The sequence below is a fragment of the Pan paniscus genome, chromosome 2 (genome assembly GCF_029289425.2).
Source record: "Pan paniscus chromosome 2, NHGRI_mPanPan1-v2.0_pri, whole genome shotgun sequence".
NCBI classification, from domain to species: Eukaryota; Metazoa; Chordata; class Mammalia; order Primates; family Hominidae; genus Pan; species Pan paniscus.
Window position 1 is genome coordinate 10,812,848 of NC_085926.1, and position 16,560 is coordinate 10,829,407.

Genomic DNA, 16,560 nt, shown 5'->3' on the forward strand with positions numbered 1-16,560 from the left:
TACAAGATACTACTGATATTACCTTTTGCAGATCAGGAAACTGAGGCACAGAGGGATCAGATGACTGGCCAAAATCACACAGCTTAGATTCACCTGTTTCCAGACGCAAGCACTTAACTGCCACACGGTCCTGACTATGTTGAGAGCTGCGGACACCAGTATGAACAAGACCTGCAGGGTGTCTAGGGCTGGGAAGAAGCCACGAATTCATTTACTCCCTTTTCCTCAAGGTGTGGTCCCTGGACCAGACATATCAGCGTCCCTGGGGAGCTAGTCAGACACGCAGGCTCTTCAGCCTACTGCGACCTACTAGACCGTGATGTGTAGTTTAAACAAGACCCGCAGGTGTCTGGTGTGTAGTTCAAGTTGGAGAAGTCTGGTCTAGAGCCCATTCCTCTTATTAGAAACAGGAAACCGAGGCCCAAGCGTTTGAAGGTTATGGACGGTGGTAGAACTTTGGGGGTTGGTGAGTGGAGCCAGCCTAGGCCTGAACGGGCGCTTCCACTCTTGTCCCAGCAGGCCAGTGGGCAGGGCCGCGGGAAGGACGGGCGCTGCAGGGGCTCGGCGCGCTCAAGGTGCTCGCGGGCTCCCGGGCCCAGCCGGGCTGAGGTGGCGTGGGCGCCCTGCGGGCCGGGCCTCCGCGGCGCGTCCCAGTCCCAGTCCCAGTCTCCGCGCTGGTCTGGCCCGGTCCCTCAGCTCCACCCCCTGCCTCCCCCTCCCGCCCGCTCGCGCCTCCTGAAAAGCCAGCCCGCCCGGGGCGGCGGCGCAGAGCCGGGCCGGCGCACGAGGCAGCCAGCGCGGCCATGACGGCGGAGAAGGCGCTGCCCCTGGGCAATGGGAAGGCTGCTGAGGAGGCGCGGGAGTCCGAGGCGCCGGGTGGCGGCTGCAGCAGCGGGGGCGCGGCGCCCGCGCGCGACCCGCGCGACAAGCGCGACAAGGCGGTCCACGAGCGCGGCCACTGGAACAACAAGGTGGAGTTCGTGCTGAGCGTGGCCGGGGAGATCATTGGGCTGGGCAACGTGTGGCGCTTCCCCTACCTGTGCTACAAGAACGGAGGAGGTGAGGTGATAGTGAGGAGAAGGGGAGGGGGCGCCAACCGCCCGGTGGGGGCGGGGAGCCAGGGGCGAGCGCGAGACCCCCTCCCGCGCCTGCGTGGAGCGGAACCCGAGCGGAGGACCTCGACTCCAGGCACCTCGCGTGTGAGCTCGCCCCGGCGCGCGGCCCACCTGTGCCAGTGCGCACGCGCACGTGCCAATTCGCACCTGAGGGTTCCACCTGCCAGCGCGGGGACTTGCCCGCGTTCTGTCCCCAGCATGAGATGCAGACCGAGGCCAGGGAGCCCTTGCTTTGGGTAGGCGCCCTGGTGTTTCAGGCACTTGGCCCCTTGGAGCCTCAGCTTTCCTAACTGGGAAAACGGCCTGTGGGGAAGGGACTCCTGATGATCAAAGCGGTCTCAGTTTTTGCGCGCTTACTGAAGTGCCGAGCACCTTTGACCATATCATCTCATCTCATCCTCTCAGTCACTTTCGTAGGCAGGGGTCTACCCATTTTGCAGGTGAGGACACTGAGGGTCAGAGAAGTCTCACTCGACCAAAAATAAAGATGAGATTCTGATGTCAAAGGCCTTATTTTAAACTGGGACTGGACTCACAACAGGGAGAACTTTTAGGCGAGGCATTGCTCTATGGTTTCCTGCCTAGTCTTTCGTCTGCTCTTAAGCCCATTTCTAGGGCCAATATGTGGGGCCCCTCTGGTGGAAGAATTGACAACGAACAGTTTATTTTACGGGTCTGAGAGTCACCCACGACAAACAGCAATACTGGTTTAATGTTGATTCTCTGCATAGAGATGTAGAAGGGGAGAGGGAAAGGACAGTGATGAGAGAGTCCTTTCTAGTGACAGCCTCTCAAAGTCAGTTTGGCAAAAGATGCAGCAGCGAATCCGTAACTCTCCCAGCTCAGGGAAGGGGCTCCAGCCTTCAGGACCCCCTCCTGTCATATCGGCAGGACAGCTGGGCGGGTCCATGGCAAGGGATCTTATAAAACCTCCTTCGGTGGCACAATTTCTCGAAGGAAGAGCCTGTATCTGTATATTCTCTCTTCTCTTTGCTGTGCCCCTGCCCCTCCAGCAAATTCCCAAACCCCAGCGAAGGTGGCTTAGAAGTTGGCTGGCAGGGACCGGGCTGTGAGTCTGTGCAGAGCAGGACTTCCTGTGCGAGCAGCTGCCGGGAGAGGGAGAAGGGTACTGCTTGGCCCAGGCCCTTTCTTTGGGGACATTCATCCTGAAGGCACAGGCTGCTCCAAGCCTGCTCTGCACTGGTAATGAAGTGGCCGCTGGTGTTGGCGGCTTGGCAAGGGAGAGAGAGGGAGTGGACTTGGAGACCCCCAACGTGCCCTGTGCTCTCGGCTGTGAATCCCGCCTCTCTTTGCAGATACAGCGTTTGTAAGCTGCGTCCACTTGGAAACCTGTGCACACCTAGGGTAGTCCTCAGGCACAAATTGTTTTAACATCTTTTTTTTCCATACAGGAAATTGTTGTGCCAAAACAAAAAGCATTCATAAAAGCAGAAAACACGGTAAATTGGGTTAATTACAAATTCTGTCACAGATTTTTTTTTTAAAAAAGTTGTAATGAGTGAAGTTTTTTAAATGAGTCATTTTTTTTTTCTGACTTGCCAAGAGTTTCCTTGAGATTCATAGATCTCCTGGTTTGATTGAGTTTATTATCCTAAGGATTAGTAGCTTTGTGAATACACAGGTCAAAAGGCTTTCTGAAAGTGTCATACGTTAGATTCTAGAGGTTTCACAGGTAAATAACAGCATGTTAGGGGACCTGCTGCAGCTGATTTTAATCACTTAGATTTCGATTCAGTAAACAGATCCTCTTATCTCCTTTTCCACACTTTTTGCTTTCTAATGTAGTTGGGATATCTGCTTCTCAACTGTTTACCTTTTTAAAAACATCCTTACTGCCCTCCTTTGAGATCCCAACAATAGTTTAAAGTATTTCTTTCCCAATATGAAACTTTAAATTAGCTGCTTGCCCAGAAAAGCTAAGACCCTTTCAAACCCTGATAGATATGGTCCTGCTATCAGGATTCATCAAAATTGTTGCTATTAATCCTTACAGTTAAGGAGACTTCATTTGGCAAAAAGCACTTTCAGTTAAAGCCGTCATTTGTGAGATCAGATGGTGGCAAATAGCATGTGTTTTCATGCTTTGTTATTAGACAGGAGGGACAGAATGAGGGATTTGGAAAAATCCCCATTCTGGGTGTAATAGTTCATGCTCACCTCAGTTATTTAATTTTTTTCACAGAAAGGCCCAGGCAATGGGTATTGTGTTTCAAGATAGGAACACTAATGCTTAGGGGTGGTCTTTTCCTGGACCAATTCAAAGCCAGCCTTTGCTAGATAGATTCTTGTTGCAAACTCCTTGCAAGTTGACACCACACCTGGGCCTCATGTGTAGGGGTACTTAATTCTTTGAGGCTTAATATTGTTCATTGTATAATTCCCTGAGAATGCTCTTCTTTATGACAAAGATTGTTTGCAAGTCACTTCCAAAGTAAAAGGAAGGGGTGCCCCTCACCTGGTCTGTTGAGGTCACTTTAAAATGAAAAAGGGTGCAACATTCAGGGAGGGAATGAATTTGACCCATGCTGGAGGATGAAATGTAAAAAAATTTTTTTAAATGAGCCAATGAAACAATTTCTTTTACATTATCATCTTAGCTGCATTACAGTTCTATGAGGGAAGCAGTGCAGATATTAAAAACTAAAGCTCCATTTTACAGATGGAGAAGTTGAGACTTGGAGATGTGAGGTAGACTTACAGAAACCTAGCGCTGTTTTCTGACTCTGGTCTTCATAATGGGAACTTGAACTCAAGTTCAAAGAACATCATGTCTGGCCTGTAGTAGATGTTTATTAAAGAGTTCTTGAGCCAAGTATGAATCGGCAGGGACAGTTTTCATTTCATTCCTTTGCATCCTTACAGGGGCATTCCTGATTCCCTACGTGGTGTTTTTTATTTGCTGTGGAATTCCTGTTTTTTTCCTGGAGACAGCTCTGGGGCAGTTCACAAGTGAAGGTGGCATTACGTGTTGGAGGAAAGTTTGCCCTTTATTTGAAGGTATGTGTTGAGTTAATGAGAAAATAAAATTTTGCCCAGGGAATGTCAACTGCAAAGGCAGATTGTTTTGAAAAGATAGACTCAAATTCCTTCCTTTCTTTTGTCCTTTCAGGCATTGGCTATGCAACGCAGGTGATTGAGGCCCATCTGAATGTGTACTACATCATCATCCTGGCATGGGCCATTTTTTACCTGAGCAACTGCTTCACTACTGAGCTACCCTGGGCTACCTGTGGGCATGAGTGGAACACAGGTATGGCCCCACGGAGGTCTCTCTGCTGGTCCTGCTGGGTGACCTGGGATTGGGGTTTGTTCATGCCCTTCAGGCCAGTCCTGGTCCCTGGCCTCTTGTCATGAGTCCAGTTTTCTAGGGTAGTCTTGCTGAAACTGGGGTCAGCTCTGCACCTGTTCTGGTACGTTCTGTGAGTTGCAGCCCTAAAGCCTGAGCTGAGCATTGGCCCAGAGACTGGCATGGTTAGGAGAATGGAGATGTTCTGTCCTCTGTTTGTCAAATGCAGAGACTGAGCCCTTTGGGGGCAGGATGGGGGTGTGAGGAAGAGCACTAGACTTAGACTCAGGGGACTAGGGCTCCAATACTAGTCTTGCCTCTAGTGTCAAGTTTTCCCCTGTAAAACTGAGGTTTGACTAGATCAAGGGCTGCAGACAGAGGACCTACAGGCCAACCAGGCTTTAGATCAGTGAATGGCAGACTTAAAAAATAGATTTGGTTGCCAAAATTAAAAAATTGGAAGACTTCACGTGAAAAATTCAGGTTTCCAGCCTATCTTAAAAACTTAAACGATCTGGTGACACCAGACCCACCTTCCTGCTTGACAGCAGTGGCTGTAGCCAAGAGGTGGCTGTTGCCTTCAAGGACACATCCGTCCTGGAGTTAGCACAAACCCCACCCAGCTCACTTTCTTCATTTACTTTATCAATCCAACCCAGCTGACATTTGAATTTAGCCCCCAACCCCACTCCTGCTGGAATGGATAATCTTTTAGATTATTTTTGATACTGATATATTGTTTGTTTTTCCATATATCCTCCTATTAGCATTGAGTTTTATAATCCAGGAAAGGCATATCCCTGCCCAATCCCTGTCTAAGCTGGCCATGCTCACAGAAGACATCGCTAATCAATTGTAGCACTCTTTCCTTCTCAGTCTAGTCTTGGCCTTAGAACCCTCCAATAGTGCTCCAGAGAGCTGCTGCCTTTTGACTGGAATTGGCGCACACACTTTGACCTATTCACCATCTGTATGATAACCTGTGTTAAATTGTGTCTGGAAGTGGCCTGCCATCGTGAGGGCTGAGATCTAGTAAGATCGGGTAGGATGTTGGTGACCAGTAGAAGGAACAGCAGGTGGTAGACCTAGGAGATGCTGCAGTCTGGCTTCTAGCCCTATGTGATGCCTGACTCTGCCCTACACCCCGACTCTGCCAACCCCTGGCTGTTGCATTTTGTGGAGCTTTTGCTGTTTCTCTCTTTAGGGCCCTAGTTTTTAACCTCCCTTTGGCCAGGGAACTCATAGAAATGTTTATCAAACTAAAATTCAAGGACAATTTCTTGGAGGCCTGTGAGTCCTCTAGGGTAATTTAATTGTGTGTACTTATTTTGAGGTTACTCTAAAAATATGTGCATGCTCTGGATGGTCTGAGCAAACACCTTATAACTGAGGATAGTCAGGAGATTCCAGTGGCTGACTTTATGCATGCTTATATTTTAAGATGCATTCATGGCAAATAGAATGATGACGGCCAAGGGAAAAAGACCAGAAAGGTTTAATTCATAAATAGAGCATTAGTACTAAGTGAAGTCCAGTTGAGAATGCAACACACCATAGGAATGAAGGTTTTGCAGAAGTGTAACCAGAGGAAAATCGGTAATCAAATCTCAAATAGTGCATGGAGGAATAAACCACCTGAACTCAACAGATTCTGCTTCTTACATGTCAATTTCATTTTTCTGTTGGGAAAGCAATATAATTTTACCAAATAGCATTATCCTATGCATCCATTTTCTGTTATCACTTTAAATTGTGTTGGTTCTGTAGTATAGTTGGTATTTAATTTATAAATTTAATTTGACGTTTATAATTGTATGAATACTATAATCACAAAGACTTTATAACTCATTGTTTATTTGTACATGGTTAAATATTTTAATAAAAATAACTGGTCAACTTGGGTGTCCAAGAAATTTTTTTTTAACTCTAGGAAGAAAAAATAATTGAGAAATCCTATTTTAGGGAATTCGATAGAAGTCAAGGTCTCCTCTCTCCAGAAAAAGGCACAGGACACATTCAGAAATCTTGCTGACAATTTCAGGTTTCCAGGCTCCTCTCAAGCCTGACTGAGGACCCCCAGACCACCTCCTTTCAGAACATAGTTGGCACTTGCCAAGAGGAGCAAGAAGCAGGCAGACAATCTGGATTTTCCCCAGTGGACTGCAAACCTCTTTCTTCAACTGGTTTGCAATCCCCTTTCTCTAAAGGTGTGTGAACACTTGCAATGTGTGAAACATTGCACATAGGAGGTGATTCCTGCCTGCAGAGATTACAGATGTGGTTTGGAACGTTCGTACATATGTGAGATGGAAGACATGCAAGAGTGAAGCCTTCCGGGCTCCTGCTCCGTGCTGGCCATGGTGTGGGGTGCTGGCCATGGTGTGGGGTGCAGGGGCCTCTGAGGTGAATGGATACAGGAGGGCTTGCCCTTGGGGAGCTCATGGTCTGGTGCCCCAGGTGTCTTTAAACAGAGGGATATGGGTCCCATGGTAGTGGACTTTTCTGGGCAATACCCGTGGCAAAGTAGAGGGAGCCCTGGCTGGAGTTTATTACAGTTCTATCCACGCTGGCCAGTGACTTTATAGAGGAGGAAGAGGGTATAGGTGGGGGTCCCTTGCCTGTTTCTGAACCTTAGATTCTTCTTCCTCAAAATAAAGGGAGTTGGAGAAGGTGATTGCTTGGAGGGCCTTTGAATTCTTGCTTTCTTAGATTTCAGGGGAGGGAGGTTGGGGAAGGCCTCCTGGAGATGGGGTTAAGGCCCAGGGGCACTGGGCCTTGAAGGATGAACACTAGGTTGCTTTTACTTGAGATTAAATCTCCCTGGGACATCAAATTTCGTGAAATAAGAAGAGGTATTCAGTAAGTCCTTTCTGATTGACTGGATCGAGTGAGGGAATGATGAAGAAACCAGGGATTCTTGACATATGTTGATTCACACCATTTCCTCCAATCATCACGTCTTGATGAGACAGCTGTGGCATTAGCCCCTTTTCACATAAAGTAAAACTGAGTCTCAGCTGCATTACTGCCCCAAGGTCACCATGGACAATCCATTCCTTTAGTCCCTGTATTCCACTACAGCCCTTCAGCCAGACAGATAAATGCTACTGGTGGGACTTAGGCAGGGAAGTGGAAAAAATAAAAGAAGATTTGGGAACAAGGGTAGAGGAGACAGTTTGATAGGGAGTGTTGGTTAGGAATGGGAGAGAGAAGGCCCCCTGCCCCATAAACCTTTCCTCCTCTTCTAATCAGTCCAAGCCTCTTAACTATTTGTAAAGTATTGATTTTCCCCACTGCCCTTTGACGCATGTTTACTTGGAGTGGCTAGATGAAAATGCCTAGTTGCGCATCAGCTCTGAATGTTTTTCAGGATTCAGCTTTCATGGAGATTAATTTTCTTCTATTTCTTGTCTTGTTTCCACTGTAGAGAATTGTGTGGAGTTCCAGAAACTGAATGTGAGCAACTACAGCCATGTGTCTCTGCAGAATGCCACCTCCCCTGTCATGGAGTTTTGGGAGTAAGTGGAGAAGAACTTGTCTCCCTTGGCCTGTGGGGGCTCTGTCCTGGTTCTGCTCAGTTGGTCTTGCCCCTATTCCTGGAAAAAGCCTGATCCTTCTTCCAGCCTGGCACTTCCTGGCTTCTGTGAGCATTCGACAGCTTCGGAAGCAAGAGTGCAGATCTTCAGAGGTTTCCCAAAGGGGCAGCTGAGAGAAATGTTTTCTTGTTCTTTGATAACATGTCAGCATGCATGTGGGTTATTAGGGCAGGAAGTGCTTGGTGAAAGGATAGACAGTTTAAAAATTCATTTTGAGCAAAAGAGGAGATGCAGCCTGTTTGCAATAAGCTAAGTCAAGAGTGTATTTAGCCTGGAAAGCATAAGTCTCTAGAGGGGATGGGTTAGCTTTCTTTCAGTAGCTGAAGTGTCATATGGAAAAGAAGGAGATCAACCATAATGGATAGAGATTATAAAGAGGCAGCTTTCAAATGTGCGTAGGGAAGAACTTGGTCTCACAGCATAGCATTATCTGGAAGCACTTCAGAAGGTTGTGAGCACCCATCCCTGGAAGTTGACCAGTATAGGGTTGCCAATCATTGTTGGGGGTGTGTCTGAATCCACTGAAATTATAAGTAGTACTTGTGTGGATGGGCATTTTCCCAGAAATTGGCATAGTTTTATCAGAGTTCCAAAGGATCTGTGACCCTTACAGGGCTGCTATGTGTGGTTGTGTACATTGCACACTGAACAACCCAAGGGGCCATAATTTACATTATGAAATATACATTCCAGAATTGTGTGGTGCACGACCTGTATAACCATACACAGTGGCCCTGACTTGCAAGTTTGTTTTAAAGGTAGAAGGATCCCTTGCCCCAGGTATTGGAGAGAAGTTTCCTGTATGGGTCAAAGGCTGGACTAAATGCTTTCTGGAGCTTTTCAATCTAAAAAGTCCTGGCTTCATTGAAGAAGCCTCCCTTACTCTGATGGTGATTAATAGTAGTATATGTGTGTGTGGTGGGGCAGTGGTTTATGAGTGATTTTTATTTTTTTCCCAGATACCATTCGTCTCCTGCCTTCTCTAGAGGTCATTATGCTGAATTTAGATTTACCACTCTCATATAAATCTTTATACTTTTCATATATATATGCCCCAAATAGCACCTAGGTCTTTCTTGCATATTTTTCAAATTTGTGTTACTGGCATCCATTATTTACATTTTTTATAACAACTTTATTTCTTTGCTCAATATTGGTTCTTAGATGTATCCATATTGGTACATGTAGCTTTGGTTCTTTCATTTTTCTATCAGAGTATTTCATTGTATGAATGGCCTGTGTTGTATTTATCCAGGTCCTCTTGGTCCTCTTGATGGGCATTTAGGCTGTTGCCCATTTCTCACTATTATTAAGCACACTGAGTGAATGTCTAGTCTGTGCTTCCTTGAGTGGAATTGCTGGGTTGTAGCATACATGCGTTGTCAGTTTTATCATATAACGTAAAATTACTTTAGAAAGAAATTAATCTAGGCCAGGCATGGTGGCTCACACCTGTAATCCCAGCACTTTGGGAGGCCGAGGTGGGCGGATCACCTGAGGTCAGGAGTTTGAGACCAGCCTGGCCAACATGGTGAAACCCTGTCTTTACTAAAAATACAAAAATTAACTGGGTGGTGGTTCATGCCTGTAATCTCATCTACTCAGGAGGTTGAAGCAGGAGAATCACTTGAACCTGGAAGGCGAAAGTTGCAGTGAGCCGAGATCGGCGCCACTGCACTCCAGCCTGGGTGACAGAGCGAGACTGTCTCAAAAAAAAAAAAAAAATTAATCTAATTTACACTCCAAACAAGAGTTTGTGAGAATTTCTGCAGCTTCAGATTTTGGACAGCACTTGGTCTGTTCAGTTTTTGTTTTGCCAGTGTAATGGACATTAAATGATAACTTACTATTTTAAATTCACATTTCTCTAATTACTTGTAAGGTTAAGCACCTTTTCATGTTTTGTTTTGTCTGTTTTTTGCTAGTTGATTTCTGTACCTGTGAACTTCAGGTTTACATTCGTTTCTATTTGGATAGTTTGTCTTTTCTTACAGATAGAAATTGTTAATACATTCTAGATATTATCTTTTCCCAGTGTGTGGCTTTTCTTTCTTATTTATGGTGTACAGAAGTTTCCATTTTATTGAAGTCGAATTTGTCGATTTTTCTTTTGGGTTTGCACAGTTGGTGTCTTATTTAAGATATATTTCCCTACCCCAAAGTTGAAAAAATTTTCCATATTTTCTTCTAAGAGTTTTACAGTTTTTTTTTTTCATATTTAGGAATATAATCCATCTGGAATTTAATGTTTTTAATGTTGTATTAGGTAGAAATCCAGGTTTTAATATATAAATAACCTATTTTCCCAGCAGGACTTACTGATCATTCATTCTTTTCTGATTTATAATGCCATCTTCTATACATAATTTCCTTTAAGCACAAGTCTGTGTTTGGGCTCTCTGTTCTGTTCCATTGGTCTCTTTGTCTATCTCTGTGCCCATACCACACCTATAGTTTTATTGTAAGCCTTGAGCCTGTAAGGCAAGTCTCCCACTTTGTTCTTTTCCAAAATTGTTTTAGTCTTTTAAATGAATTTCAGAATCAGTTTGCTGAATTAAACAAGAATAGCAATAAAAAAACAAAATAACTGTGTGGGAATTTTGATTAAAAGTCTATTGAACTCATAGGTTAGTTTGAGAAAATTTGACATCTTTATGATTGAACCTGTCTATGGACATGGTATAGCTAGTTCTCCATTTGTTTATGTCTTTTAAATTGCCTTATAGAGTAGTGCTACTTAAATGTGGTCTACAGAGTAGCAGCATTTTAATCACCTGGTTACCTACCCCAGGCCTACTGAATCATAATCTCAAATAGAGCATCTGTTAGATATGTGCTTGAAAGGAGACTTCTGTGCTGGGTGGGCCTGTGTGGTCTTTCCCAGTCCCATTGGGTTGAGGTTTCCTGGAAGAATGTCAGAGACTTGTATTGGACCTGCACATTTGGGGGTCTGCAGAACAGTTTCTTTCACCTTTAGAGAATTCACTCTGAAACTCCAGACTGGACAAGGTCTCTGTGTTAGTTACTGTTGTTTTTGCACCACTCATTTCCTTTGTAACATATATGGAAAACCTTAATTAAATCATTATTTGTATAATGTATTTGTTCATTGTCTGTATTCCCCAATAGACAGTCATGAAGCAGAACCTTGTCTGGTTTTACTTATCATTGCCAGGCTATGGAAGGCCCTCAGTTAATATTTATAAACTAGATGGATGGATGAAGAAGGCAGACAGGCAGGCAATATGTCCTAGAAAATACTATATGAGAAGAGTCAAAGTGGGCTCTGGCAAGAACACCTGCTGTCATTAAGCCTCTCACCCAACAGCACTGATTAATTCCAGGATCCCTTTGCAATTTCCATATTATCCATTCATTTGGACACCAAGGGCAGGCAAGGGCAGTTTGTGTGCATCCTCATCGGTATAGACCATCCTGCCAGCTACTTGGTTAGTCAAGATGAAAGTTCATGGGCAAATGAACCCATGGTTCTAGTTTTCTATTCAGATTGCATCTCTGTCTGTATCATCCATGTGGTGTTGAATCCTGTATCCTAAAAGTACTCAAATACTAGTGGGACACACACTCCTTCATACAATTATGCTTTTGTCAGACACCTCTAATTCCTCTTTGCCCCTGAGCTGAGATTAGAATATAGAGATTGTGTGAGATGTTCATATCATCCTATGAAAAGCTTTTGAGCCACATAAGTTTGAGAATGGATGAAAGCTATGTCCTTCAGTGAGAATATCCATTTACCTTTGCTGAACCCAAATTTCCAAACTTATTTTCCTATGGAATAAATTAGAATCCCTTCCCTCTCTCTGCCCCTGCCCCAGTGTACTCCACTGTGAATGGTAGCATTCCACTAAATGCAGTCTGGGAAACATTTTGCTAGGAATAAGTTCTTCCTTAAATTCAGCCAAAAGTTGATTTCTGGGGCTTTGACAGAGCATACCTAATTCCTTTTCTGTGTGACAGTACTCTTCAAGTATTGGATCAAGCTTCCTCAAAAACATTCCTTCATCTCTCTTTGTTGTTTCCTTGTGTGACTGGTTTGGTGGGCTCCTGTTGTCCTTTTCACACTGCCTCCAACTCCAGGGACTTCAGTCAGGGCCACATTGCTCAGTCAAAGTAGACTGCCTAGGCTGTCTGCTATTATAGTTCATTCATTTGACAAACATCTGAGCTCCTGGTACACATAAGAAAAACACGGTGTCTTATTTAGGGGAAGTAAAGATGGAAGATGAGGTTCTAGTCTCTAGAAGCAGAGTTGAGACAAGCCCACAGATTACCTTAAAATCATCTACAAGGCACTACTTCTCTGCCTGCATCTGGCCATGGCTTTGCCTTGGCCATGGGCACCTGGCCTGCCCACTCCCCATCTTGAAGTGTCAATTCCCTTTTCAGATGTAATTAAAATTGCTGGCTTAGCCCATGAGAGAAGTTCAGGCCCTACATCAGTCCTGGATTCTGACTCTTATGGGGGTCCTACAAGGCCAGGGCTGCTTGTCTTCCTAATGTCAGACTTCAAAATTAGGCCATCCTCGTTTCCCTTAGTAACCCATTATGCATCTGGCATCCGTGCATTTATCTAAATGTGTCTGCAGTTCTAAATTTTGAGCCTGTACCCTCTGGTGGGATTGAATGCTATTAAGTGCATAACCAATATTGTGGCATCAGACGGACATTGATTCATCTTCACTTCCCTTTCTCAGGCCCGCAAGTCCCATTAGTCCAGGGTTTGGGGAGCAACTCCATTCTTGTTGTGTATACAATCAAAACTGTTTTTGCACGGTGTCCATTCAAAAAGCACATGTTGAGCACATATTGTGTGCCGAGCCCAAATTAAGCTCTAAGGGTATTCAGTTCTATTTATTCAGAAGGATGAGGCCTTGTTTTTCTGGTTTATCTTCACTGGAGGAGTTTTGTTTTTAGTGTTTATTTTTGAGTCACGTGAATGTTTTAATTGATTTTCTTTGGACATGAGATTTGGGATCAGAGGAACTAGAGTGAAGGTTGGTTCTTTCTGTGGGACTGGGGTGACTCCCTGCCTCTCTCCCAGGCCTATCTTCCCCTCTGCACATTACCCTCCTCCACACTGGCCTTCTTTCTGTCCTTTAGATGTACGGGCCTTGTCCCAGGGTCAGTCTCTTGGCTTTTGCTTTTCCTTTTGCTAGAAGATTTCTCACCAGATCCTGTGTGTCTGGCTCCTTCTTATCATTGAGTCTTAATTCAAATGTCAGTGTCATATGGGGAGCCCTCCTTGACCATGCCCATGGAATCCACACCCCAGTCCCTCTCAACCCCATCACTCTTTATTAATGCCCCATCACTCTTTCTTAATAGTTCTTAACTGAAATCCTTGTATATTTATTTGATTATTCTCTCTTTCTCCATCAGAATTTAAGTTCCATGCTGGCAAGGACGATGTCTGTTTTGTTCATTATTGTCTTGCCAGCACATTCTAGGTGCTCAATAAATATTTGTTGAAATGAGTGAATGGAAGACTGAATGAATGAATGAATATTTCTTACCCCCTTGGAACTCAGTGTCCACATCTGTAAATTGGAAATGATAACACCCACCTGAACACCCACCTGCAAGGCTGAGAAGAGAACTGAATAAGACTTCTCCTGTAGGAAGCCCAGCCCATCTTAAGCTCTTTGGAAAGGTTTTAATGTGTAAGAAGATTTTTTGCAATTGCTTCTCCCATATGTGAAATGGGGTTAACCCTGTTCCTTGCCTTACCAACCTCTCCAGGCTGCTGTGAGGATTAAGTGAAATAACACATTCTGAGAACTTTGATGGGTCATAAGTGGGGTGCCTGTGTTAGTTCTGGCTACTGGAGGCACAGGATCCCTTCCAGCCTCATCTCTACAGGTACAGAGTCATGGTTGGGCCCAAGCTGCCAAGGCCTGTGCACAGTTGCTCTGTTTGCCTACAGTAGCCTTCATGCCTCCTGATTCAGCATCAGAAGTGCCCTTGGGACCCTTTCCTAGGTCAGCACTGCATGCTGTGTAGCAACATCCAGTTCTGCTAGTTTGGATTACCTGGCCCCACCATACCCCCAACACATCACCCCGTGGCTAAAGTGTTGATGTTAGCGGCAAGTTCTAGAGCCCAGTTTAAGCAGCTGCCCCTTCCTCCTGTCAAGTGTGTGACCCTGGGCAACCTGAAGAGCCTCTGCCTGCTCCTCTGAATATGGGATGATGTATGGTAAACGTACCCACCCCTTAGGCTTGCCAAGAGCATGGAGTGAGATGATGCTTACAAAGCTCCTAGCATGTGGTAAGTGCTAATAAATAGTAGCTGTTTTTACACAGGAGACTTTATCCAGATCTCTGCAAGTCTATGTGGATTCTTTTTAAGATTCTTTAGAGAAGGCTCATCAAGCAAGGCCTTGTTTCCCCCTCACAGTAGGCATGGTGAGCTTTCTTAGTGCATTTTTTTCTTCACTTAATTGTTCTTTTGACATTTTTCTTAGTAAATACTGGGTGCTGGGCATCTTATAAGTAGCCAGAAAGATGAGTGGTGGGACACTGGCTCTCCATGAAGAAGCACACAGCCCAGCAGGGGAAGCTGGGAAGTAGGAAAAAATAAATAAAAAGAGTTTTTGAATTACGAGGTAACAGATATATCTGTAGGATGCTTGCAGAGTGAGGCTGGGGAACCCTGGATACCTGGACTTTGGGGAAGGCTACATGGAGTTGGTGATACTTTAGCTGGGTTTTGAAGGATAAATAGAAGTTCACGCGGTTGGCCATGGAGTGAGTAAATGACATACCAGGTGGAGAGAATAAAAAAAGCAAGAGCACAGAGACCTGAAGTTGTGTGTTGCAGCTTATAGATTTTACCCACAATGCTACTGCATTTAGATCCTAGGGGCTAAGGGGAGACTTTACTGAAGAGCAGGCAGGGGCCAGAGCATCTATGCACTCACAGGTCTTTATTGAGCACCTACTATATGGCAGGTCTCATTGTAGGTTCTGGAATGCAACATGAACAAAACAAACACTCATCCTTATGGAGCTGAGAGCACCAACAACCAAATAAGCAGAAAATATTGGATTAAGTTGAGATCAGTTTCCTGAAGAAAAAGTCAGCAGGGTTAGGGGGCAGAAAGTGTTCAAGGGTCAGGGAGGGCCTCTCTGAGGAGGTGGCATGTCAGCAAGGGAACTGAGAGAAGTGAGGGAGCAAGCCATGTGGAGGTCCCAGGAGCTACAGGGCCGAGGGAGCAGCGGGGGTGGTGACCCCATAGTGGGAGGCTGTTTGGGGAATGGCAAGGCAGTCAAAGAGCCTGGAGAAGAGCATGAAGGGCCTCTGTACCTTTCTAAAGGGTTTGCAGTGATTCTGTGGGATGCCTGCAAATGTTCTATCCCTAGAGTTGTGCGATCAGGCCTGGGGATAAGGCAGCCTCCCCAGGCTGCAGGTGGAGGCCCTGGATGTGGTCCAGGTGCAGTAACCTAAGGCTCCTTCCTCCGGAGGTGAAAGCTGGGTGGTGGTGCCCTGCACTGTTGGGAAATACAGGGTGGAAGCACTCTTGCCATGCTTGGCCATAGAATACACTGAAGGGAATAAGAGAATGGTCTCCCTGATGTATTAATTCCTCCACAGCCTCCCACTTGCTGTGAGGTCTTCTAATCTCACATGTCCTCAGTGAACTTGTTCTGATGCAGGCAGATGAGCAGCTCTTAATCTGCCTGAACTCTCAAGTCCCCATTTTTTTTTTTCTAAACAACAGCAACAGAAGCCAATTTAGCAATAACCCGCGGCACTGGGGCTGCACATAAGTTTTGTCCCCAAATCCTACTTCTGAAAGTTTATTTTGCGATATGACCTCACTAGTTACACAGAACCTGAACATGTCCTCAGCAGCACTGCATGTGATAGTTAGAAAGGACATGTAAAATATTCTTAAATATGATATGGATTAGATAAATTATACAACTGCTAAAAAAGAATGAGGCAGAAAATGTGTTGACCCAGAAAAGCTAACAGTAAGTGAAAAAGGTGAGCTGTAGAATGTTGTATATGATATCGTATGTAATATATGTGTTGTATATGCCTTTATAACCATAAACCATGTCTGGCAGAATACACAGAAACTATTAACAGATTACCCAGGAGTGGGACTCGGGGGTAAGTGAGGTTATAGAGAGAGAGGCTTACTTTTTGCTTTGTACTTTTTTGTATTATTTAAATTAGAAACAATTAAAACTAGGAGCATGATTATTTCATAATTTAAAAAATAGGAGCCACGGGGTTAGTGAATAAGCTGTTATGTGTCATAATGAACCCTCCTGTTTGTGTAACGAATCCCATTTACAGTAGTCTGTAGGCAGACATTGTGAAGAAACTAGTAGTTCTTTCTTTCTGCTATATGCACCTATAGGCCCGTAGAAATATCTAGCCCTGAAAAGTGAAATGAAGCTTGCTTTCTGAATGGTTCATCATTTACTGTTTCCTTCCAGTGAATGGAAGATTTTAACACAAAGGAGAGTTTGCAGGCAGATGTTGAGAAGAAGCTAGTAGAAGCTTC

At 44.9% G+C, this 16,560-nt stretch overlaps 1 protein-coding gene across 2 annotated transcripts in view; it reads left to right on the forward strand.

The window, feature by feature from the left end:
• Window positions 1–666: 666 nt before the first annotated feature.
• Window positions 667–16,560, forward strand: part of SLC6A11 (solute carrier family 6 member 11) — a 124,884-nt gene continuing 108,990 nt past the window's right edge. For both annotated transcript variants that reach the window (XM_034955786.3, XM_034955787.3), the window contains exons 1-4: window positions 667–1,059; window positions 3,999–4,133; window positions 4,246–4,386; window positions 7,850–7,940. In XM_034955786.3, coding sequence (XP_034811677.1) covers window positions 804–1,059; window positions 3,999–4,133; window positions 4,246–4,386; window positions 7,850–7,940 — 623 coding nt within the window. In that variant the 5' untranslated portion in view covers window positions 667–803. The remainder of the gene's footprint in view (window positions 1,060–3,998; window positions 4,134–4,245; window positions 4,387–7,849; window positions 7,941–16,560) is intronic.